General features: G+C 37.1%; 1 protein-coding gene across 8 annotated transcripts in view; it reads right to left on the reverse strand.

Moving 5' to 3' along the window:
* Positions 1–8,198: 8,198 nt before the first annotated feature.
* LOC124153624 (hormone-sensitive lipase) overlaps positions 8,199–27,394 on the reverse strand; it is a 53,127-nt gene continuing 33,931 nt past the window's right edge. For 4 of the 8 annotated variants that reach the window (XM_046526909.1, XM_046526915.1, XM_046526913.1 and 1 more), the window contains exons 10-13: positions 19,721–19,904; positions 17,395–17,557; positions 17,188–17,313; positions 14,229–15,622 (exon numbers count right to left, since the gene is read on the reverse strand). In XM_046526909.1, the coding sequence (XP_046382865.1) occupies positions 15,539–15,622; positions 17,188–17,313; positions 17,395–17,557; positions 19,721–19,904 (557 nt within the window). In that variant the 3' untranslated portion in view covers positions 14,229–15,538. Of the gene's footprint in view, positions 8,659–14,228; positions 15,623–17,187; positions 17,314–17,394; positions 17,558–19,720; positions 19,905–27,394 lie in introns of those variants that run through there. The other 4 variants (XM_046526914.1, XM_046526912.1, XM_046526910.1 and 1 more) reach the window with 3 other exon arrangements.

Genomic DNA, 27,394 nt, shown 5'->3' on the forward strand with positions numbered 1-27,394 from the left:
GTGGCCTGAAGCCATTCCTGTGGAGGACATCTCCACCGAAACCATGGCACATGCCTTCCTTCGCGATTGGTTGTCATGCTTCAGCAGGCCTCAGGGAATCACCGTGGACTAGGGCAGGCAATTTGAGAGCGCTCTTTTCCACCAGCTCTCTAATATAGCCGGTGCAGTCCACTTGAGGACATCAGCATATAATTCAGCAGCAAACGGGATAGTGGAGCGCTTCCACTGCCAATTAAAATGTGCCATCTGCTGCCACAACACGCAGCAGTGGGTGGATGTACTGCCGGCGATACTCTTGGGTTTCCGATCTGCACAGATGGAGGATATTCAAGCCACCCCAGCGAAGCTCGTATATGGTGAGCCAGTATGCCTTCCGTGCGAGTTCCTCTCCCCCACCAGTGGCCCCACCCCCAACACCGTATACTTCACCTCTCAGCTCCAGGAGCACTTCCGAGGCCTGAGTCCTCAACAAGGAGTATACCATGGCACACGGCATGCCTTTATCTTTAAGGACCTGCCATCAACGTCCCACGTTTTTGTGCATCATGATGCAAGTCACGGTGCCCTCCAGCCCATACAATGTCCTACAGTGGGATGGTAAAACCTACAAAGTACGTTTGCCAAACTGTGATGCTAACATTGTCATTGACCGCCTGAAACCTGCCTACATTATCTCTGAGGAGGCAGTAATCCCTGAGGAGAGGAGCGAAATCCTCATCCCGACCACCATGAGGCAGCCATTAGCCCAGGAATTTTCATCTACTAGCATCCCACCAGCTGATGGCCCAATTATTACACCTGCAGCTCAAGGGGCAGTACATACACTGCGGCCGCCCTAAGAGGTGTGTCTGTTTCCCTTAGCATCTGTTGGACTATCAACTCTAACCTTTTCCAATTTTTTTTCCTCCAAACATTTGCCAATTTGAAAAGGCAACGGAGGACTTCCATGCGTGAGAGACATAGAGCAAGTGTATTGCTTACCATATCAATAAACGTGGTCGAATTTACTTTCGTTTACTTTATTGAAGTGAGGTTAATTACTGGAGTACCCCATACCCCTTCACCCTGAAATTTAATAAACTTCTAAAATAACCTTTAGAATATCACTTTCAAAAAGCAAAAGCAAAAATGTAAGATATTACGAAGCACATTTTGGGGCCACTTAAAGGCATTTGGTTGTTATGAATTAACTACGTTTGATTAATTTTTGCATGGCATAAAGATATAGTCACAAGTACCTAGCTTGTATCATACTCGTTGGTTATTTTTTTTTAAGTGTAGATGAAAACTTGTGCAAAATTGAGGTACTAATTTTAAAGAAAAATTTAGGCCTGAATTAACAAACATACGCGACGGGCACATAGTATGAATCTTCGCCGAGAGATAGAACTACCATCAGGAGAAACTCAGCGCCGTAGAATAGTAACTATGTCAACATTTCCCAAAATCCACTATCCCCACCATCAGTCCTCAGTACCCCTTTAAAGTTTCCCTCCCTTCCTGCTACCATCCCCCTACAAGACTCTGGCACCCCAGATCATTGCTTCGCTCACCATAAATAGTTCCAAATAAATATCAAGTTACACGAGAACAATGGATATGTGTTTCATCCCTCCCCCTTTCTTGCAGACGGATCTATTTCAGCCAGTTGGCTTACCAACCTTGGAAGTTACCTCCTTGGCCCCCAGTTTCTGGAGGTCAAAAAAATTATGTAGTCACCCATTGAGCCCAAGACTGTCTAGCAATGCTATGTTTGGCCGAACGATAGGCCAACATGTCGGAATCTAGATGCTCATCCCATTCGGATTCATTCTCCGTCCAATGGCTCAACATAGCTAACAATTTTTTATTAATCCACTCAACCTGGCCGTCCGACTGCGGGTGGTAGGGTGATGTTCTCGCTTTTACCACCCCCATCAATTTGAACATATCCTGGAAGAGCCGGGATTCAAATTGGCATCCTTGGTCCGTGTGTATTTACAGGGTTCCCACTCAACCATGAAAACCTCAAAACCGTGAATTTCGTCTACTGTGAAAAAACCTGGAAATAGCTGTGAATTTCGCCATAAAACCTTAGAAATCTCTCAAACTTGATTGTAGAACTACGATAGATGGAATTAAAGAAAAATCGATGTTTCGATCATGTTTCAAGGCCAAGTCACGTGCAGATACAGTCCACGCATTGACCTGCACACGTGTATTCGAAAGCGCAACTATTAATTGGTAAGTGTGCCATGAGAGCACATTGACCTTAAGCCTGCGATTGGAAGACGTTAACCCTGGCAAAAAATCAGGCACTTGTTCACTTCCCTGTAGCCGGACATGAATTTTGCTAACGATAGGTGACATCATGAGAGATAGCACTGGCATCTGTTGTGTTTGTTACATTTGTAGTTAACAAGCGGCTGATGATTGTTGCGTGATCAATATTTTTGCCTAAAATGCCTTATCTACAAACCGTGAATTTGATGACATTTAGACTGTGCAGAAAACCTGGAAAAAGAAGCCGTGAATTTTATAATTTAGTTAGAGTGGGAACCCTGATTTACCGAGGCACTCCCTACCAGCACACGAAGCCATGTGACTTGATGCACCACTGTTTCTGCCTCTTGATTGCACATGGCACACGCCTCGGTCAACTTTGTGAACTCGTCAGTGACCACCAATATGTATTTATAGCCTGTCTTTGTATGAGGAAGTGGTCCTCAAATGTCAATGGAAATTCTTTCCATCGGTCCTCCAGTCGAGCAATGACCTAATGGTGCCCTTAGGCCTACCATACACGTTCTGTCCTGGCTTCAAGGCTTGGCCTTGAGGCCTCAACTGCACAGTTTGGCCTGAGCCTCAGACCTACCGTATACGTTCAGTTTGGCCTCAAGGTCTGGACTGTTCAGTCCTGGACTGAAGGAAGAACTGACAGTGTGTGGTGATTCCTTGAGGCAGATCATCGGCTGGACGGGAATCCAATGAGGTCCAGCCTTAAGGTCGCTTGGAACACAACATCTGTACTTTATTACATTTCTCACTGTGATCCTAACCTGCATATTTCAAACTTTTTCATCAAGCACAAAAACAGTGAAACATGGTGTCCCTCAAGGATCAATCCTTGGACCTATGTTTTTTAATTCGTACATAAATTACCTAGCAGAAATTCTTCCTAGTGTTAAAACAATTGGATTTGTCATTGAATGTTGGTACAGTTGACGACCTCAAATTCAGAAAGCTTGGGACCAAAGGGTTTCTGGATTTCTGGTCACCGGGTCTTACCCAAAGGTATTTCCCATTTTTATTAACTCTTTGATTTATATTCGATATTTGAGCTGATTTAAATGTGATTTTTTTTTCTTATAAATAGTTCAGTTGAGGACCTCAAATCCGGAATCCAGAAAACCAAAATGTCAGAAAATTCCTCTGCGTAGTGTTTCAACTTGCCACCTCGTGGCACCACTCTCCAAGCCTTGTTCTGGGACGAGTACGAAGTTAGACACTCTATGAACATATGCTAACAAACTAGGCAGGGACATGTAAGAAATTTGGGTTATTTGTTTTCTGTTGGTTAGATATGATTTTATCAAAGTGTATGCAAGTCCAATTATACCGTAGTTGGATAAATGTTGAAGCAGAAGGTCATGTCTTACTGTATTGATGGCTTTTGTGAGGTCAAGTCCCAAGGTCTGATTCGAAACCTTTCTTGGCCAACATTTGTGTGGAAATAATGGAGGTCATTGAAGAATGTTCCGGAGGACAGATGTGTTCAGACCAAGTGCTCTTTTCATTACTTCCCAATTGCCCTGAACCAAGATATGTGCTATCAGTCAGTGTCTCTAGTATTAAAAGTTTAAAAAATTCCTTCTCTAATAGACAATTATAATGTAAAACTCACTGGAGCACGCTGAATGGCAGTGCAAATAAAGTTTTGTGTAATTTGTCCATAAAGCCACATGCGACCATGGTGTGCATTTGTGACTATGAGCCACCTGCTATACCCAATCATATCAGACTATCCAGTCAAGTTCCACTCTTGTCATACAATTCCAGTCACTACCTAGCAAAATGGTCAACAAAGACTGATATACTGGGGATCAAAACTTACTGGGGATACTAAGTTTGGGAATATCAATGAGCAGAAATTTGAATCTAAAAGTAATTCATGCTTTAAATTCATAGGAAAAGAGGCAGCTAATAAACTTTTAGCCTTTTACAAAACTGTGTTCTGCCTATTCAAATGCATTACATATTCTCTTCCAAGTGATATTCGTAAAAATGTAACTATCTAGAAATAAATCCACAACAGTTGCAATGCTTCAAATTTTATCAATAACAATAACAAAAAACAACATCATAAAATTAGTCATCAACTTACATAAATTTTTGATTTACTTTGGAAAAAGAAACATTAAAAAATACAACTACAATCAAAAACAAATACATTCATATGAAAATATCTCTGGAATTCACCCACAACCTTAAGAGAGAGCCTTAAACAAAATCATCAACTCATGAACAATTAGTATCACATAACAATTATAGTCACAGCAAATGCTACGTAAAGCATTTAATGTGACATATGTAAATAATTTGGACAAGTTTCTCCAGTAGGGAGATTTTTTGTCATGCATCCTGATTTTTGAGGAAATACCCTCAACTTCAGGCCTAAATACCATGAAAATTATAATCAAATGATAAACAGAAATGAATATTCAGCACTCAATTATGTCATTACAGTTAAAATAAATGCCAATTAGGTAGTCTCTTTGTAATATATGAATCGTAGTATAAGAGATAGTGTAATATCACTAAATTTTAGAGAACTTTAAGCATTCTTAAGTCCTCATTTTTTTACCCATATGTCCTAATTTCAAGGGAAACACATAACAGCCCAAGTTGGAGAGGCTTCCATAAAAATAAAACCCACCCAGAAACATAATTTACAGCCCTAAATCTATGAGTTACAGAGTAGTTAAGAATTTTAAGTACAGAATTCATACCAAATACTAGCAAATCCAAATAAACTGAAAATTTCTAGACTACATACATATCAGGCTGAAAGCTAGGAGGAATACTTCAATGATACCAAAACAACAGTCATTGGTAGCTTAATACATGTATGATAATACATTGGTACTTAATGCCTTATTACACGATACATTAACACGTATGGGTTAATGTCTAAATGTATGAACGCGAGAATGAACGCCAAAATGCACCGTGTAACCACCCAACTTGTGCGAATGCATGAACGGAAAATAGAACCTCTTCTAATTTGGTTCATGCATTCGTACATGTTCCATTCCGGTCCACCAAAATCATTCACGCAAACGTACATTAACTTTTACGTGTTAATGTATCATGTAACCAAGCCTTTACAAATGAATGCAATAGTTTAAGTGGATATGTACAACTCATGTTTTCCAAAATTCAGCCCTCATGAAGTGCTACTAAGTACTATTATGATAATGAAAGTATGAGTAATTTATTTTAACATAGTAAAATGACAAATGGACTCGATTGAAAAATTTGGTCTTTTTTTAACTGTGCAAAATACAGAAAGGAACAAAGTGGAGTCGTCCACTTTGACTAGATAAGGCAAGTCATTGAAAGAACTTGGTTTATGGCATGGAAACATAAATTACAATGAAAAAAGATAGTTATATTACCCTTTCAGCTGCACTCTCCAGCATTTAAAATAAATTTGTTAATTTGCCAACTACTTCTGCTGAGTTGCCACCTACTTTTCACGAGTTGGTGATATCATAAGAGATTCAGCTCTTTGGGTGATAACCGCTCATTGATGGAAAGAATCGCTCATGATAGTGTGTGAATGACAACTATTGATGAAATTTGTAATGGAGAACCACCTTTTTGATTGCCAATTTTTCTGTTTTGCCAAGAATTTTGAGGAAGGAGACAGTCAATGCCATTCAATCCTTTCATTGCCAGAGGGCTGATATATAGCCCTTTGCTGGATATGCTATAAAACTGCTAAAATGCTGGCCCAAATGTATGCTATAATAATAATTAAATTCTTAAAATTTCCATCTTAAAAATCATATTCAACCCCTACAATTTTTCCATAGTTTTAAGCCCTAATGTTCCTTCAGTTTTGGGAAAAAACCTGGTAATATTAAATGCAATTTATTAAAATATAAATAATTGAAGATCTGCAAAATTACAAACTTTCTGAAAACACCCTTTGCAATCTTGGCACATCACTATCAAAATGGGCTGGTATGTAGTTCAATGGTTAATCCATCATGGGATAATAAAATTTTTACAGTAAACCATCACAAGAAGCTCACTTCTGCTCAGAGGTATGACTTTCTAATTCCCCTCTTCTAAGCCTAGGCATTGCAGCATGCAGCACTACGCAAAATCTTGCCACCCTGTCGTGTTTATTGGTCCATCTCCCTTGCCAACGCATAAACATTTTCTCATAAGGAAGATAATTATCCGTGCATCACCCATTCGTAATGGGAGTCCTGATTGCTGCTCCCGCCAAGAGTGAACTGTGGTCTGTCATTAAGTTTCTGCTAGTGAAGATGGTTTATCCAATTGAAATTCATTGCCAATTGGAAGAAGTGTGTTTCCCAAAATGCATAGACTCGAAAAATGTACAAAAGTGGAACAGAAAATGTACTGATAGCCACCTCAACATTCATGACTGTGATGTAAACGCTAAGTGATTGTTAATTGTTACCCAATAAAGGAGGTGATGCCAAGCTTTGCGGCAGTCTCTCGGATGCCTAATTTAATTGCCTTCCTGAAGGTTAAGTATGAATGCTGGGAAAAGTCCGTGTGACATCATTCTGGTTCTGGCTGCCGCCATGTGAGACCACCTTGACGCGAGGCTATGAGCGCCGCTATGATACAGGCTACTAGCAGGTAGCGCTTGGCTTAAATAAGGATTATTAATACCCTATTGAACGAAGGAAACTTTCCGACCATTGGCAGTTTTAATGAGTGATTATTAAGATATGGTTTCCCTGAGCTCTGTGCCTCATGCATGCATTGGTAATCTCAGGCAATGTAAAACTCCTACTACTCGTATAGCATCTCGGTCCCTGTGACGTCACATGGAGTGGAATCGCATGGGTGCCAATCTGGCCTTTTTCAAATGAAGTTAAAATTGACCATTACCATTTGTCTAAACTGGGATTTCTAAAACAGAATAATTAGTATATTATGAATACACTAACGGTGGGTAACGAATCGCAATCAATGCATTTCGTTTTCTTTGATGAAGGAAACTACTCTATTCTCCGTATTCATACATGTACATAAAATTAACTCCTCCCTTTCACCCAATTAGCATATTTAGTAACATAGGAATAGCAAACATCCTGATCTTTTCTTCATACAGGGTGTCCAGCCAATCAAATTAGCAGAAAAATTCATGGATAATCCCCAGTTTTCCAGGGAAATATTACAAAATTCAAGGTTAATCTTATGTGATAACGGCGATGGATACTGATTTTTAAACACCCAAAATTAGTTCAACACTCGTAAATAATTACATATTAATGTCATTACAACGACAAGGAGTCGGTTAGTTAACACATTTTGTATGTAAAATTTTAATTTATTCAATGCAAGCCAAGAAGCTGCTTCGACCTCCTAAGTATGTAGATGTTGACGTTGGAATTCTATTCTTCATGTTTTTGAAAATTACTTGAGTCAAGCGTGCTAGAATTTTCGATTCTGTTGTCTTTTCTGACATTCCACACCTCGATGCAGCTGTAAACATTTTACTAAGCTACTGTACTTATAAAATTATGACAAACCAAATTTAGGCCAAAACATGGGTACCTAATGAACTGGCAAATTTTATATGAAATGAATTTGAAAGAAAATACTTTGAAATTACAGGTTGGAGCAAAAATTCATTAATAATTCATTCAGGGACTCAAAATTCACATACAATTTCCAATTTTCACGGTTGCTGGACACCCTGTTCATAATGCAAAGAGATAAAATACATATCATTTCTAAAGATATTTTGAAAAGAATATGGATAAGGACAATAAATAATGTAAATGAGTTTTGTCTATCCTATGGACAATACTTCTCAATGCAATTCATGGACAACCAGGGTTCCAATAGAAAAAATAGCAACCTCATTTTGTTGCAATCATTATGCGCCGAAATAAGCCTATGTTAACCGAAAGTTAAAGAAAATGCAAAAATGAGCAATAAAATTATAAAGGCTATAAGATATACAGTTCAAGAACCAAAGAAGACAAAATTGGTGACATTTCATGGCATCATATTTGTTTAAAGATAACATTCAGTACACATTTACGCCATGAGATAAGTTTATAATATTACATGTTTTAATGTTGCGACACTGTTTCCCTTCAAGAGGATTGTCTTGAGCCAAGAAACATGCATCATCCTCTAAGAAAAAAATGTAACTACACAATTTGTGAAGCTGAATAACCCATGATCACTATTCACAAAAATAGGTGATGAATCTCTCCATGAGTTCAAGAGTCAACAAGAACTTTAGTTTCATTAGTATTGATATTTGTTTCCTCACCGCTTTGAAGAACAAGAAAGTAGAAAAGAAACTGGAACCTATACCTTTTTAACATTTTGGTATGTAGCTCATGAACAGTCCCTTTAGTTGGCAAACATCCATTATTCTTATATCCATGCAGTCTACAAAATGAAAAAATTAAAATTCATTGTAATTAAATTACACTCACGAATAAAAAGAAGAAAGTAAACACCTCTAAAAACCTAAAACCATTTAAGGTTATACAATTGGTAAAATTGTCTCCCTTTAGTTCTTGGGTGACATCTATATCATAAAACAAAAATATACCTTGTACTGACCACATATAAACTTTAACCTTTTTCTTAAGATAACTGCACATTACAAAAATAATATTTAATATTCTTGGACATCAAACAAAAACAGGCACTTAAATTTGCATACTTTCAGTGCAATTCAGCCCTTTTGAAAATTAAAATAAATGGGAGGCATGGACAAATGCTAACTTCATTTGACAACTTTCAAGAGTAACGCAAAGAGAATCACTACTTCCTCTTGAAAATGCCCCCCCTTTATTTTCCATAGAAAATTTGACCATCATAGTGATAACTAAGTATAGGGTTATGAAATTCACCACTATGCAATGTACATAGCAGCATATTAACATTAATTAAATATAATATTCAAATATTATTACTTTTTAGTAACAAAATATCATTATTAAATAAGGATATGCATACTTATGTCTGTGAGTCATACACACTTATGCATATGTACTTGTTTAAATATTCCTGTGATATGTGAGCAGTAAAATGACTTTGAGAAATTATTAATTTATAATGCAATGATAATACACCATTCAACTTTTAGTCAAAATGCATTAGAGAGACGTTTTTTAACACATTCGTTTCAGCGTGACCCACCAGACCTCTTCCTGGCATGACAGCAAATTAAATATACTTCTCCATTTTCTGGCTATCACCACTTGGCAAATTGAGGTGCCAGAGTCATAAAATGTGATACATATGTGTATACTATTCATGGTAACCTATGTGGTATGACTGGAAGTTAAGTGTGACCCAAGCAGCCAGGACGAAACTTGTTTAACACAGGGGTGAGCATAATCCCCCAGTGTACCACACTGGATGGTGCAATGTAAAATGAATCCCACCATCCACAACTTAGCTCACCACTTATGATCAGTGAAAACCCTTCAGGGTGCAATTTAGTGAGAAAAATATACATATTGGGTCTTGCACAACCCCTTCTCATGACGCCTACACCAAACCAATCTCTATTTTGAAGGGCATAAGGGATGTAATACAAGCATAGAAGTAAGGAAACAATTCATCAGATGCAACATATCGATGGCTAAGTTCTAACAACACGTATCTCAAAATTTGGCCGGTATGAGTTTACAGGGGTGCAGCGAAGAATTAAGGCTAGGTGCAACTTTAGGTTTAGGTGCAACTAATACTTTGGGGTGTGGGGGTATTGCATACCCGCCAGGGTAAGTGGGAGGTGCAGCCTCCTTTAAAAAAAATTGTAAGATAAATGGTTCAAAATGGCGAGTTCTACAGCCTTCTGAGGAATATTTGATTAATCCTAATGCTATTCTATAAGTAATACTGATCCAAATAAGTAAAATGGAGCAAACTTAAAAATTCCTCTGAGCTCTGGGGGTTTTTTTAACCCCCCCCCCCCCTCGCTGCGCCACTGTGAGTTTATACTGCTAATAAACAATAAAATTCAAGCAAAAAAAAAAAACAATTCTTTGTTTGCAAATGTATACTTTTTTCAGTTTTATGCATTTTTGGTTTCTAATTTCAATTACAATTATATACAATTAAAAAAATAAATCATTCTTCTGCTCTCCTGAAAAGTTGCTATTTTTGAGATACGTCTTGTTAAAACTTAGCCATCGATGTGGAGTGTGTTTCTCTATGGAAGCAAGGCTTGAACGTTGACAGTAGCAGAGAAGTCAAGAGTGGAAGCATTCGAAATATGGTGCTACCAAAGAATGATGAAAATAGAATGGATCGACCGTGTAAGTAACAAGGAAGTGCTCATACGAGTGGGAGAAAAGAGAAGTCTTCTAAAAACCTTCAGCAGGAGACTGGACTAGTTAGTTGGCCACATTATGAGACATGATGGCCAGATGAAAACAATTATAGAAGGACAAATGGAAGAGAAGAAGGGCAAGGGATGGCCCCTTATGAGTTACATGCGACAGGTTCTAAAGGATGTAAAAGAGAAGAAATATGTCGCTATGAAAAGGCTAGCGGATAGCTGGAGACAGGAATGGAGAGCTGCATCCAACCAGTCTTAGGAATATTGACTGATGATGATGAAGGATATGGAGTTGGTACCAAACATTTAATTATTTCTAAAATGTATACAAAATGTAATGCCATTTTAATTATTAAAAATAATTTTGATATTTCTGACTAGCATTAGACATGGGCCAATAGTGAAACCTAAAATGTGAATTTAACGCTTGGTACTTCAGAGTGACAGCAGCCTAGTAGCGCGGAAGAAAAAAATTAACTATACAGATAGATGAACAAGAAGTAAAAATTAAGATTGTGAACCATTCAATGTATAGTCTAATTCTCCCATTCTATGTTTCATTGTAACCAGTGAAAATAGACAATTTGTTATTTTCAAGAATTTTAGTTGCTTATACATCAACATATTCTTGCAAATTTCCAGAGTTTTATAAGATAATACTTGATTCTCATCATTTCTTGACTACCAGAAATGCTATCTTGCTAATGAGCAGTTGAGGAATTGGATCTCAATATCTATTGAAAACTTGCCATTAAACGCTATGAAAATATAAATAAAACCAAAATTACATTTTTGTAGAAAACTTTCAAGCACATATGGGGGCCTATTACAAATTTCTCATTGAATACTGTAGAACTATGCCAATAGTGCTTCACTGCCCGGAGTGTTTACCCAAGAGCTGTTACAACTGGCCACTAGGTGGTGGCAAACTGTGGCTAAGGGGTCGATGAGACATCATGGCCAGCTACCCAGTCAGCACAAAAGATAGATTGCCCCATTTTTACCATTATTTTACATGCATACAATTATGGTAAAATATGGCAGACCTGTGTGTAAACGAGTAACCTACCTATAAATTTAAATGGCAAAATTTGGGTAATTTGGTGGTAGAATTTGGCAAATTTCCATGTATAACGATCATAACTGGGGGGGCGGGGGGCAAGCCATGGTCTAGGGGGTGGCAGGCCAAGTTATGTATGACATTTTAGCATGTTAAAGGTGAATGACCAGCAACATTTTAAGAAAATTATAACAGCGTTTTATTAGTTCATGAGATTATTTCCTTGAAAAAAAAATTTTATTTTAGTTACATATCTTTTACAAGTACATATCATTTTTCGTGGGTTTAGAGAAATTTTTTTGAATACTTTTATTTCGTAGTAATTTTGCTTAAGGATTTTTGTGCTCTTTTTCTTTTTTTCTTCTAGGGGGCAGCTGCCCCCCCTGCCCCTCACTGGGCACGCTCAGTCTCATCATTCATCTCATCATCACGCCCATGATTCCTAAGGATATACATACTCATTGAAAGAGGAATGACCAAAATAAATGAAAGCTTTGCTTTAAGAGGAATTGCCGATTAGATTTCTTTTAATATAGGAACAATGCTAGGCTAGGAAATAATTTTCTTCCGTTGAACACTCGCTGACATCTTCCACACCAAATGTCTATTGGCATGATTATTAGGAAACAAAGTCACTCAAATGAGAATCCAATAAACAATGTGCCCTTCCCAAGGATGCAGACCAATGAAATCATAGCAAATGAAAAGCACTATACTTATCAGAACTTGAGGGAACCAACTTACAGCTATGAAGGTTATTAAAAAGTATTGCCTCACCATGCCGTCACAAAAAAGTGATGCAACTCTCTGGTTAAGTTTTCCACTGAATTAAAAGTTTACATTTCAACATTATATTGCTAGCAGCATTTAAATTCGCGCTAGTATCATGGCGGAGGGATACGTCGGGCTGACGACGGATGTGGCGGAAGGAGCGCCGCTAGCGTGCGCGAGGAGAAGGAGAACTGACGACGAGCTAGCCTGTCCGGAGGTGGCATATTGTATGCGAGCCCTGACCTGAGCACACGCATGGTCGTATTGTACTTGTGCAAATAAATGTGTAAAGCCGAGTCTTGCGTCATTTTTAAAAGATCTAACAATATGAGATAACTTAGTTTACTTCATGCTCCAGTAATAGTTAGAAATTATAATTGCCAGGCACGTTACTTTGGCACTAGCAGTTGCATTCATGTTCCTCCTTTTTTATTTACTTGTCCACTCTTAGGCAACATTACGTTCCACTATTCACAAATCGCAATTGAGGATGCAATGTAGCTGACAGTCAAGATGTGTTTGATCTCTCAACTTTCATATAATTATTTTAGCGAAAAAAATTATCTAATGAAAATTAGTCTTCTTCTTTGTATATTTAAGAAAATAATCAGGTAATTTTCAAGTACTTCATTTCTGTTAATGACCTCTGCCTTTCATCGATAGTGTGTATATAATATGAAACTTTGCAAAATGAAATCGAAAATAATCAGAAAAATATCATTACAGATTTGCTTTGGATATATCGAACTTTATTTTTCTACTTCAAACTTTTCTTAAGCACATACAATTAAGTGAATGCCTCACTATGAATTTTTTATACTTCACTGTTGGCAATTCTGCACGCAAGTAAAAAATGGGTAAGGAAAGGGTAAACTTACCCTAAGTTACTCAAATAATTTCCATCTAAATTATCTTTTGTGCTGGCTGGGTACCCTGGCTTTAAGACTACATGTACTCAAGTTTCCATCAAGGTGGACGACTGTTAATCTTTTACACAGCAAGCTGGTACTTTTCGGACAAAATATCCAACATTACAGACTTGAAAGCACTCATGTTTTGTGTTTTATATGATACAAATATCACAGTAAACAGAAGGAATATGAAATTGGAGAAGTTGGAAACCAAATATTTTATTGTAAATAACACTTATGTATCAGTCCAAGTCAAGTCCATTGGAAATAAATAGCAAATGTAAAATTGATGTTCAACCCCTCATTGTAATGCATTCCTTTAATATTATTGTATTCATTTTTGTAAATGTTCGCTTTCCATCATGAGGTCATTCGCTTTACCATCACTCCATCAATCCTTTTTCGATGCAGAAAAGCCAAGTATTAACCCGTCAACGCCCATGGGTGCCATACGGCACCACAGTGCAGCGCCAAGCCCAAACTCCTGATATGTATATAATATGTGCTTCTTAGCGTACGTTTCGTTGCACGTACTTCATAGAAGGTTTCTTCTCCTATTCAGTCAATGTTAATTGCGTTTTTCACCTCATCGAATCATCCTATCTGTTTCACAGCAAAAGGTTTTTTTCGGGCCCATCTCAGGTACTCGATGTAGAGAAGTGTTTTTGGTGTTTAAAAGTATTATTAGTTTGATAAGTATATCGTAATGTTTTCGTAAATTGTACAGTACAAACTAATACTTATTTGAAAAATTAGCAGTATCACGCAATTTTTGTTTGAGATATGTGAAGATAAGCATCAGCGGTGCCGTTTGGCACCGCTAGTTAACCGTATCATCCACATAGGATTCATTGTAGACAGGCAATTTAAATGTTGTTGTTAAATGTGGATAGTGAATCCAAGAATGAGTGAAAATACTGTCAAATGTTGAAATAAAATTTATTATTCATTAGAATTTCTTTCTTGTGAGCTGTACAATCCCTACTAGCTTTTAACATGCTGCAGCATTCGGATGGCAAGAATTCTCCTCATTATTTTCCCATAGTTCAAAACATATGGGTTCTACTTGGTGTTATCCTCGCAAAAATTACCGAAAACTCGAATGCATTACAATAGTTCTTTAACAAAGGAGTGATCATATAAATAATGAACATCAATCTATCCATAAATCTACCGCCAAGATGAATATCTCGTGGAATCCGTCTGCAAAGATTGCATGTCATTGGCTAAAGGTATCTCGATGAAAAATTTCCACACAATCCTCACTTCTTCCACATCACACCAAGTGACCCCTTCTCAGCCCAGTATTATGTCTCTGATCAAGTTGTAACAGCAACATGGCAGTGTAACACCATCAGCAGAAGCGGGAAATTATGCCAGACAGAGAATTTTCGCCTGCTTTCATGTAAGAGTCACCATGGACTTTGTTCTATGGAAATTTCATGATGAGGTTCTCTTCGGGAGTAATTTCTTGCATGCATTGAGCAAGTGAAATCCCTCAGTCCAGGGCCATTACGACTTAGTAGTACAGCTTTTTTTCATAAACTTTCATTATGGTTCGCTATATTGAGGTTTCACTGAAATAGTGCACGATACATCTGTCTTATCTTGTCGGCAATAAAGCCACTCATAATTAAACCTTGGAATGATGGAAAAACATATGATGCTAATTTATTGAATGCTACATGTAATGCATAAATATACGGTTTCGTTAATCTAGAGAATTCTTAACTATAAGCAGTCAAAGGAAGGCTTGGATAACTAATATAATTATGGTATTTTCTCAACAGATAATGGTCCTAAAGCAATCCTTTAATCCTTTATGTGGTTTAGCAACGACAGATAAAATACTCACTAAAATATCATGGTGCTAGAAAAGATTAACAATTTAAAAATAACAAAAAAGCTGGCACACATGAAGTTAGTTATCAATGATAAATAGGCCATGTAACTCCAAATCACAGGAAAACTTGTGTATTGTGTTCAATTATAGACTAATTGTTTTTGTTCACCGATTTGAACCTTCAAAGGACCTTTCTCAAAGAGAGCTAACAATGTGAGAACTCAAATTTTTGAGAATTATTTTATACAGTAGAATATATAATAAAATTTTATACAGTAAAATTCTAAAATTGAGACAACATCATGCTCCTGAGATACAATAAGTTCCAAAATGTGAATATTCATTCTTTTACCCACTTCCAGAAGTTAGCTATTCCTCCAAATTAATTACTAGGGTGATTCAACTTCAGCACCAAGTAATCTTGATATTCGCTTTATGCAAATCAGTGATCCCTCGTGTGCTTCCTTGCTGACCTGAAAATAGAAAGTAAAAAGCACCAGGAGTTACGAAAGATAAAAAATAAAACACTACATATAAATTACTAAATGCATTCATAGCATCATTTACATAAAAAACATGTTGTGATAGAATTTAGAATGGGCACATACCTACCAATCCACCATCCTAATATTCTAACACATTCTTTTTGACATGACCTCTAATGAGCAACATAACTAAGGGCAGTTCCAATACCATTTTTGATCCTATCTGAAGAGTGAAATGCCAATAAGGATGAAAGTTGGACATAACACTTTAGTACAATCTTAACCAACATCAATGTTGAAAGAGAAAGAAAAATTATTCCTTAAAAATTTAATCTATTCATCATCAGTTTTCAATAGACAGATGTCTCAATGTAGCTGCCTTCACTAAACTGTACCTTACTAGAGCATTACTTCAGTCAATTATTTAGTAAATGAGCAATTTTCATCAAACTCATGAAAAATCATTTCATATGCTAATAAAACTTCATTCTACCATTTTTTTTCCCTGGGCTGCCAGAAACATATCTGAAAAAAAAGTTCATGTCAGTGGCGTAGCCAGGGGTGGGTGCCGGGGTCTGGACCTCCCGAAATATAAAAACACATTTATTTTCCTACATAAAAGAAAACAAAATATTTAAAAAATCGTGAATTTACGAAATATTTCTTTAACAAATTAAGTTTTTCAAAAACATGAAATATTTTCATATAACTTGGGATAAGGACACTGGTACAATGTTACCTAGGTTGCGGAAGTAGCAGTGGTCTTAAACTTTCTGTGATACCACACTGATGAAACTTAGCAGAGAGGTAGACAAGGGACTCATTATCAGGGCCAGATTTAGACAAAACAAGGCCCTTTAACCTTCATTTTTTTAAGTTTATAAAATGCATGAGGGATAATAAAATACATCATCCATAAGCCAAACGTATTGATCTTAACCAACACATTTTTATGCTGGTTAAACCCACTTCGCCTAAATTACGCAAATATATTTAGTTTACCGACTTTTACATGTGTCTTACATATCTTTTGTTCATAAATAAATATATTTATTTATAATTTACCACTTAGATTATGAATATTTAGTCAAAAGTCTCATCAACAGTTCAGTGCGCAAAGGTTCGAAGCAGTGCTGAAACTCGTCAAGTTGACTACTGTAAATACCTTTTAAAAATAATTTTTGACGTTTCCATGGTGTTGAGGTGCAAAATTGAACTCATTTTTATTCCTAATTACCGTATTTCTCTGAATATAGCCTCCCAAATTGTGAGGCTTCAGTTTCCGGAAAAATAAAAAAAATGCATTTGAACGTAATTCTCCCCTTTACTTTTAGCACAGGCATTTTTGAAAAAAGAAGGGGGGACAACATTCAGATAAATACAGTCTGTTTTCTTTAGTTTAATATTTTTTGGCAACTCTGTTGCATAAATACATAATAGGTAGCCCGAGTACACGACTTGACTTGAGCCAATGCTGCTCTAACTACCTTAAAAGAGTAAAAGTTTCTTGATAAATAAAGTCAACAGAAAACATGTTCACTCGGCATACTGACCAGGGAAAAATTGAGGAACCCATGTGGTAGTCCTTCCAGAATGTCCAGTTGCACGTCATTCCCTATTCCCTTCAGCTTCTTGGCAAACATTACACAGTCATCCAAGCAAGGATCAAATTGTAGTGACTATAACAGATAAAAAATGATCAGCATGGGAACTGCACAATATTTACATTTTATAATTACCATAACCAATTCAAATCATACCAAAATGGAGACAGGAGGCAGCTTCCGTAAAACATCATCACTAGCCCAGTATGGTGACAAATAAGGATCCTTAGGTACTTCGAACTGGAATTCTTCCGAGGGACTACGTTGGATGTAATTGTCAAGAGCTGACAATACAATCGATTTCTTCCCAGATTTTGACCTGCAAGTGGATGTATAACCTTCATTGGCCAAGAAAACATGAATGTGTTTAAATCCAAACGGAAAATGATTACAGTGAGAATGCAATTTTTGTGAATTCATTGATGCTAGCTGTTTTGACAGATTGTAAGATTTAGAAAATAAGAGGGCAAAATAGGATTACCTTGAAATGTTTGAAATTGTAAATGAATCCGAAAAAAAATACTTTTTAAACGACCATTCTTTTTATTTCTGCCCACCTTACCATGTATGAGTTAACCCTCAAAAAAGGAATTATCCATCAGTGACCCACCATTTCTTTCCTCTCTGCCTAATTTCTCTTTTGTGATCTCGAAAGGGCTATCACCATACTCTTGTGGTTTGTATGCAGGGTGGTCAGAAATTCACTGAAATGCTACCATGGACGTTTATGAATGTCCTTAAATAGGCGGTGTTGTCAAACCAAAAGTGGTTTCTGAGCACCAGCCAGACAAAGTGAAAAGACTGAATTTTACTCTCGAACCAATTCAAACATCGAACACCATTTGAACCAACAATCTTCAGACTGGGGGTCTTACTTCTTGCTGCTTGTGCTACGAAAACACCTGTGTTGTTGTGCGACTGAAACACTGACGTTTGAGAGTAAAATTTAATCTTTCCTTTTTCACTGGCTGGTGCTTCGAAACAACTTTTGGTTCGACAACACTGCTTCCATAAGGACATTTGTATTCACCCTTACTGCACTCTGATTGGCTAACTTCAATCGCGAATAGCTTGGAAATGATGCAACTTAGCAAAAAATGTTCAGGTAATTTGTTGTTAAGAATAACTTACTCTATAATGCCCATGATAGCATATCAGTGAATTGCTGACCAGCCTGTAGATGGACTAATTGTTATTTGGCTAGCATGTTTGAGTTTCATATGCAGTATATGTCTGTATCATTCCCCAAGTCCCCACTCCCTGAATATTTTTCCCCCCAACCCCAACTGACAAAGTGAAGTACCTGGGAGTTTCGATAACCTCAAGCCTCTTGTGGGGAACACATATAAGGACTATTTGCGGAATAGCCCTGAAGAAATTAGGATTCACCAAGCGTATTTTGGGAAGATTTTCAATTGAGAAATTAAAAGAAAGGTGCTATGTATTTCGCACTCATCCAACCACATCTTGAATATACAGTGAGCATATGGGATCTGGTGCAGAAAGAAGAATTCCACAAACTGAATAAAATATAGAGGAAGGCTGCGTGATTTGCCAAAAGCTGCTGCGGGCATACAGACAGCATTACCCGGATTTTAAGTGAATTCGGCTGGGAGCCACTGGAGACTCAGAGGCTGCACTCTAGGCTTAGATTGCTTGAACAATTGAGAATGATTTTTAAAAGCGACACGGAGAACATAATATTAGAGCCCCACTATATTTCCAGGTCCTACAAAAGCAATAAATTAAGAGCGATGTTTTGCCGAACGGATAGATATGGGAATTTGTTATTCCCCTGAACCATAAATAGGACTTTAATAAATGCTTATCTTTTTCCTTAGAGCACTTCCTTTTTATTTGTAAATGGCTGGTGGCCTAACATCCCCTGCCACATGCCTTTTAGGCGGCTTGTGGGGTATTATGTAGAAGTAGCACTGTAACAGGTGTATATTTTGGTACTTTGCTAGTGTTTGACACCTCCCGGTACCTCACTCCTTATCAGCTAACCTAAAAAGACTCCTCACCCCTGCCTCTTTTCCTGCGTTGCTACTCACTCCTCTCCATTTCTAAAGACACGCGGCCTCTTTTTACCCTACCCCCCATTTTTTCACTCCTCTCAACCCCCCTCCAGTTTTTCTTTGGTTCTTCCCACGTGTCGTTATTTTACAGCTATGGTTATGACTAGAGTCCTCCTTCCAACGTGGGTTCCCCACATCCCGTAGTTGTATCTTTTCCCACTGTCTCTACTCCGTACTATTCATCCCCAATACCCTTTCTCAAGGGTATAAAGGTGATTTTCAAATGTTTTGCAGTGTCTTGTACCAGATGATGGCTCAGTGAGCCAAACCGCATTGTTAGTATGTAGTAAAAAAATTTGTGGAAAATGCTACAATCTTATCTTTATTTAAATATCTGCTACTGTCTGAAAGAAAATTGTACCAAAGAGTAATTATTTCAGTGTAAGAATTCAAAGAGAGCTTACTCTTCAGAATTTCCTCTTGTCATTGCCTTGGTTGAAGACTGTGATCCTCGACCCATAAAATTGCCAGTCAGTGATCCCACCATTCTGCTGGCAGCACTGCTCAATTTTTTCGGGAAGTTCACCTCGCCAACCACATCTTGAGGTATTTCAAAAAGCACATGTTCATCAGTTGGGCTTGAAGTACCTGAATTAAAATGCTGATCATAACTAACCATACCAAGCTAACAACACAAACTCATTACCCAATGATCATTTCTTGGAATTAAAAGGAACATACAGGAAATAAAGAAGAGATGATGAGAGTTCAGATAGTGCAGGTATATAGAATTACACATCTAAATTTTAATATGTAACATCTATGTTCAAGATTCCACCACAGAAAATTTTTTTGGAGGATACATAAATATTTTTCAAGATAAAGACCACTATAATGAGATTTTAATATTTTGTGGGCAGTGTGAGGTTATACATGCAAGAAATTTTAAACTCTTTTAAGAAAAATTTTGACAGGCACAGGATGTTTCTCTTGATAATGACACTTCACCACTTAATTATTAATGTCTAACAAAGGTTATGACTGTAATTCCAACATCGAAATACAAGTAACTTCCATCATTGAATTTCACATGAAACTATGACAAATGAATGACTATGATACCATGACAACATGTAGAGGATGAATTGAATGCACATGAATATACCATAAATTAAAGGTATGTGTGGGTAAGTTCTATTCTACAGTTTACCGATGAAACAAAGAAGCAAAAAAAAAACCTTTTGAATCAATATCTGTATTGATTCAACATTTTCACAGAAGGTTTATTGTTATCATTCACAGTTTGGTGAAGATAAAACCTTAACCCACAACTGCGCACAACACACCTTGGATGTTTTTTTAAGCATTTACATAGATAAATAGAAATGCCCACTAAAATTTCAAACTTCTGATATTTTTTGGTACACTCCATTGGGTCACGAGCTATGTAACAAAACTGAACAGTGCTATGAACGTTCTTCTTGATTTTCTAGTGCTATTGCATTAGTTGGTCCTCATGGCTGACATTCTATACTGAGGCAGAGACAGAAATCCTTTTTCTTAGCTCTATCAAAATCCTTGATTCTTAATTGCATAGCCCTGTCAGTATGTCAGTGTAATAATTACTATGACCTTGTGGCCTTGGAGTCAAGACATTAACTCCCTAAGTTTGGCGACCACAACTCATATGTCGGTGGGGAGCCCCTTGCTCATGGACCTGCGGTGAGGTGGCTCTCTTGGGGAGAATGCCAGCAGGGGCGCAGCTAGGAATTAAGGCTGGGGGGGGTTTAGGTGTAACTAATACCAGGGTGTGTGGGAGTATGGAATACCCACCAGGATAAGCGGTATGTGCGAGACTAAAAAATTGCGGAATTTTAAGATAAATGGTTCAAAATGGTTAGTTTTAAGGCTTTGTGAGGGATATTTTATTAATCCTTACATTATTCTATTAGTAATATCAATCCAATTTAGTAAAATGGATTAAACTTAAAAATTTCTCTGAGCTCTGGGGGGTTTTTATCCCCCAAATCCTCCCCCCCCTCGCTGCGCCACTGAATCCCAGCAGGGAGTTCAGGCCCTGGTGATGTTTCAGTTCTGATGACAAGAGGGTTGATGATACGGTTCATGCTCTAAGGCTTATATTACCGTCAGCTTCCACTACTTGTTGCATATTTTTTTACAGAAGTCTCTTAAAAAGGCCAGCCATTCACAAAAAAAAGCTATTTTTTCCTGCTTAAATATGTAGTAGTAAGATTATTTTTGCACAGTTTTTCACTTTTTCAAATGAAACAGGAAGTAGAAGCTAAATTTCTTACAACTCATCATTTTTAGTTAAATGATTTTTCTTTGCCTTACTTTTAAACATACTATGTCTACTTGTCTAAAATTTTATAAGGTTACATTGAATACTGTTTTAATGTCATTAATGTGATAATTGTATTTAATATTTGTATATGTATATGTTTGACGTACTCTATTGCCTAAATTGGCTTAACGACAATAAAATTATTATTATATATGAATTCATATTTATTTCATTTTTCATGATGTTGTATATTCATGAATTCATGAATATACAACATCAGTAGGCAAAGATTTTGGCTTTTATTACAATTATGGATATGAATATTGCTGAAATGACTAAATTCATAACTTCCATGACGGAAATTTCTGTACCTCTACTTATGTATCCCAAGATTTTTATAACAACCACTCTCCCTTTCCTAAGTTATGGGAAAATTTGTCTAACATCGAAAGAGAATATAGCAGATATAAACTTGAGTTTTTTCAAATTAAAATATTCTTTTAATAGTATTGGTTAATCGATTTAAATGTTTTGTTATGAACCATTAATGGGAAAATTCCTCAGAGAAAAATTCATTCCCCTTAACCAGGTTTCCAACCTGGATTCCCCGATTTCTGGTCGAGTGCTTTAGCCTGTTAAGCTACCAAGGCATCATTCCACTATGTGGAAATTAATGAACCATTAACCCCACGCTTAGCCCCCCATTAGTATGAAGTTGTCTATTGCCAGGGCTTAGCCTACCCACTGGGATTCTCCCAGAGCTTGCTTACAGAGCTGCCTCACCTCGAGTCCCTTACAGAAAAAAATATTGCAACTGCCAAACTTTGGAAGCAAATATGTACCTCAGAACCTGGGCCACAACAGGAATGGAAGATTTTGCACTTCAGATTTTGCCACGGTACACCGTTATTCTTCAGAATTCAAACAAAATCATGGGAGGAACACTTCACTTCACCAAATATTGTAAGACTTACATAAAAAATAATATTGACAAAACAGCAAACACCACAAAATTTAAGAACACAGAATAAAACTTAACCTATGCAAAACCCTTAATATGCCCATTAGGGTGTCCCTTATTTTTAGACTTTAAAACTCTTTTAGCTCTAACCCCCAACTTTGTTAAGATGTTTCTAAAATATTGTAGCGCCGGTTCGGGGGATACCTTATCGAAAGTGAAGTTGCACAAAAAAATGCCACGACATGGTGGTGTGCTGAATCAAGCTTGAACCTGTCAGAGCAGGAAGTCTGCATAGAATTTAATTCAAATGAACAGCACTGGAAAAGGGCTTTTCAGCAAAGGCCAGAAAACAGATATCAATTACAATTTGATGGATGAAGACCAACAAGTAGGCATACAGCACTAACTCTTAGATGAAATAGATGGATTGAAGGGAAAAAAAATAAAACCAGAGAAATTTTCATACAACAAGGAGATTCAAAATTTTTGCCTCAACTTCACCTTTAAATTTGTGTGTTAAAGATCCTACGACCATTTTCAGGAGAAATTGAAGGTACATTGCCCTTAAGTTACAATAGATCACTATTAACATGCCTCTTCTTCCCATTGTGACGGAAGTTGAAAAATACATTTCTAGTTGCGATGTAAGTGTTTGGAATAGCATCTCCCTGAATCACAAATTCGTGAAATGTTCCAACTACATGGGTATTAAAGCCATATTGCTACAAATGGAGTTGATAATTAAAAGGATCTATAGGAGCCTTTTAAGTATTTTATATCTAATATGAAAAAATGAATAAAGGGCATAGGGTACTTAAGTAATTTGCAAAATTTAACGGGAAGCACAACTATAAAAGGGATATCCTCTTGAATTGTTGACCAAGCTCACAACTTTAGCAAATTATTTGAAGCAATGTTGCAATAGGATATTCCCAGCTAATTGAAATCAAGTTCACTCAACTGTGATTTCAGTGTTTGCTACAAAAAATGCTTACAAGAAACCTTTGAAATACGGATTTCACAACTTTGCAGATAATATCAAAACAAAATTGAAGTACACGAGGCATTCATCTCAAATTTTGAAAAGTTTATTGCCCTTCTTGATTATTATTGCCTAAAATTTCTAACATATATTTTTTTTAATGTACCATATTTGAACAAAAGTAATCTAATATTGAAAAGGAGATTAACCCTTTCACTGCTGTGAACGTACCTGGTACGTTCGCACGCGGTAGGATGCTGTGAAAGTACTTTTTCTTCCCCCCTGCCATGCGCTTAGCACTTTTGATGAATCACTCTGAAGGGTCCCTAATCCATGACCCTTTCCTCGACGAGCTCACCCTCGCTGGCCCCTCTCCTGCATTTTGAAAATCTATCGACCAATGCGATCATCAAAAAATGATTATTTGCATCGCACTCTTGCCAATCAAGCAATCAGTACGTCTTTGAACCGTGTTTATGCAATGAAAAAAAACAATATTGTTAACTTTGCTAAAATGGCCATTTTCCGGTGGTCCGCAGACACGTTTTTAGCAAAGTTAACAAAATTGTTATTTTTCATCGCAGAAACACGATTCAAAGACGTACTTGATTGCTTGATTGAAAGGAGTGCGATGCAAACAATAATTTTTTGATGATCTGATTGATTGTTAAATTGCAGTCAGAGCGGGTCACTTTTTGGGAGGGAGGCCTCCCACTCGGAGGGTCCAAGAGGGCCAGCGAGGGTGAGCTTGTCGAGGAAAGGGTCCCGGATTAGCGACCCTTCAGAGGGTGTACCACGCCCATCCTGGAAGTACCTGCTCCATGGCCCCACAAATCGCATTTTAACCTTTTCGCCGCATGTGAGGAGAAGGTTTTCGAAGATTGAACAGCAGTGAAAGGGTCAACAGAATACGTATTCTTTTTTTCTTTATTTGGAAAATTGGGTGGAAGATCCCATTTTAAATGCAGTTAAGTAGTGCTAACCATTCCTCAATCCTTTATTACATATTTTCATTTCTTTGTTTTTCTAAAGGCATATTTTCAATAAACTGAGAATTATTTTCATAAAATAAATGACAGGAAACTTGCAAAGAAGAGAAAAGGTCCACTTTCTCGACCATAGGCATACATAAGTTTATTAAGTGCTTGTCCTTCAACATTACTGAATATTAAATAGGATTTAGCGCAGCAACTGATATGTGTTAAGAAGTTTAAAAGCTTTAAATTACTATGCTGAAGATATGATACTTTTTAACTACATTCACTGAACTGCTGAACAAAGTACGACATTAGATCCCTTGGTGCCATTGTTGGAGCCATGGAAAAGTAACGATTTTCCATGATGAAAAAAATCTAATAAAAAGTATCTGCTGTCAAGAATACATCATTTATGCCATTAACAACACCAGTGCACCCTATAAGGGATTAGGTGGAACTTTCTAGTCCTAATCACCCCAATAAAGATGAATTATCATTATTATTTTTATTATATTATTATTTTCATTATAAATATGCTCAAAATTTTTAATTTCTGGCTTTCACCCTCACTTAAGTCAACCTATGCAGTCCCAATTTATAATTGAAATCCCCATAACATGTCATTCAATTCAGCATGAGATAACGATGTCATTTTGAGATAAAATTTCACATGAGTTCATGCGATTATAAGAAAAATACTGTATTTGAACGAATCTAAGACGAGGTTTTTTTTCCCTCCTAACTCCTGCAGAAAAGGTTCGTCTTACAATCAGATGCAAAATATTGACGTCATTCGGGTTGCATAATTTACGTCAGAAAAATTATGGATAACTGAGTTTGCCATATGATAGGTATACAACGAAAAATCAATGTCAAAAATAGCTGAAAAGTAATTTAGCTTATTTAATTTTGCGTTCAAGTAAAAAAACATTTTCCATTTTTAGGCAGCAGGCAAAGATTCGGTGCGTGCCGATCAGTCACCGGGTGCACTTCTGCCGTGTCCGCGAGATCGCCTGCTTTACCTTTAGCTCCATTCAAGTTAAAGCTTGATCAACTCACAAAATGTTCGTGTGATTGGTTACAATTTACCTAAATTGTAACGTTAAAGCCTCAATGCCGTCGCGGTATAAACTGCTACAAAGTCGTTGCATTGTTCTCAGAGCAACGGTAAAAAGGCAACATGATTTGCCTCTGATTAGAGAGATCGATTCAGTTGTGATCCCGTGCCTTTCAGAGTATCACGATGGCAGAAAAAAGAAGTCATTACACTACCGCTTTCAAAAGTAAAATTATACAGTTGAACCCCGATCTATCGTTCCCGCATTGATCGTTTTCCCACTTTCATCATTGGCCATTTCTCGTTACAAATAAAGTTTTATATAGATAATGTATTTTTTTCCCGCATATATCGTTCCCAGAAGTATCGTTTTCCTGCATTGATCATTTGAAGATCGCAGATAATTTTCCTGCATCCATTGTTTGATGAAAATGAGATGAAATAAATACAATGTGCTATTTATGGCTAATAACGACAGGCACATAGTTTGAATCTTCCCCAGGAGATGGAACTACCATAGGGAGAAGCTCAGTGCCGTGGGAAAGTAACATTAGCGCATTTCCCAAGATCCTCTATCCCCCTCCATTCAGCACTCGCCTCCCCCTTTTGACGCTTCCCTATTTTTCCAAAATCAAACAAAAGGTCCCAGCTCACGCAGCAATCGTATTACGAAGATCTTAGCTTTGAAAGAAAATATCTAGTTATACCATAAGTCTCACTTGTCTGGGTTACAAAGGGATATCTTCTCATGATATTTTGTTTCTCCCTACCAGCAATCCGAATTCTTCTGTTCATCTGGCGCTACGCTAATTAGAAAAGAATGGGTATCTTTAGGACAAAAAATTTCATGGTCATGTTCACCCTCTGCAGTATACTGTGCGTATGCCGTTCGTGATAGCATCAGTTCCCAACTTAACCCCATACGAGTGGTTCCCTACTTTCCAGGGTTGCTTGACTTCAAACCACTGAGTGTTTTCCGTGTGGGATTTAATAAAGTCAGGTTTCATTTTCACTAGTTTAACTTTATTCATCTTCGGATCATGGCCCCTTCAAAGAAACTATTAGTCGAATCAACAATATGACCTAAGTATCTCGATAAAGTACTTGTATTCCTGTAATTAGCTAAAATCTTGTTTGAATCCTTTACTGAATACATATCATAATTACTAGCCAAAATCCTGCATTTCCTGGGACATATGCAACCCAGCCAAACACTCATGCATTGTCCATTTTCCCGCATTCATTGTTTATTCGTATCGTTATTAGGATTATTTTTCCCTAGCAGAGTTCCAAAATAAAAGGGGGGTCGTCTTAGAATCGTGTTGGTCTTCGATTCGTGCAATGGTATGGTATGGTATGAGGGGGGTGAGGAAAAGAATTTTCACGAAAAAATGTTTTTTTGCCCAAATAAGGCACACCCTAATACCCATATTCATGGTTTAACCATTAAACATGCTCAGCCAGGTCTAAAGAGTGCAAGAGTTAACGAGATAACTTAAGTGAGAACACTGTAAGAGAAGATATTTAACACGTTACGTACGGATGACGAAGATTCTCGTCATTTAGGCGCGTCAACCTAAACAATTATAAAGCGTGCAATACTTATTCGTTAGTACGTTTTCAGTTGTTGTTCATTATTCATAATGGATTGATGCATCATAACATTTGATTGGGTAAAGTTATATTCTAAACATTAGCTTTTTAACCATGTTTAAACCAAAGGCATTACGCCCTAATAGGCACATATTTCCAATCTCAACACCCCGAATCGGCGTTCCAAGGAATTAAAATACCCAGGTACGCAACATGTTAAATGCATTAGTTTTGGATAACTTATGTGATGATGAGCAACAATC

Source organism: Ischnura elegans, chromosome 2, assembly GCF_921293095.1.
Source record: "Ischnura elegans chromosome 2, ioIscEleg1.1, whole genome shotgun sequence".
Classification (NCBI taxonomy): domain Eukaryota; kingdom Metazoa; phylum Arthropoda; class Insecta; order Odonata; family Coenagrionidae; genus Ischnura; species Ischnura elegans.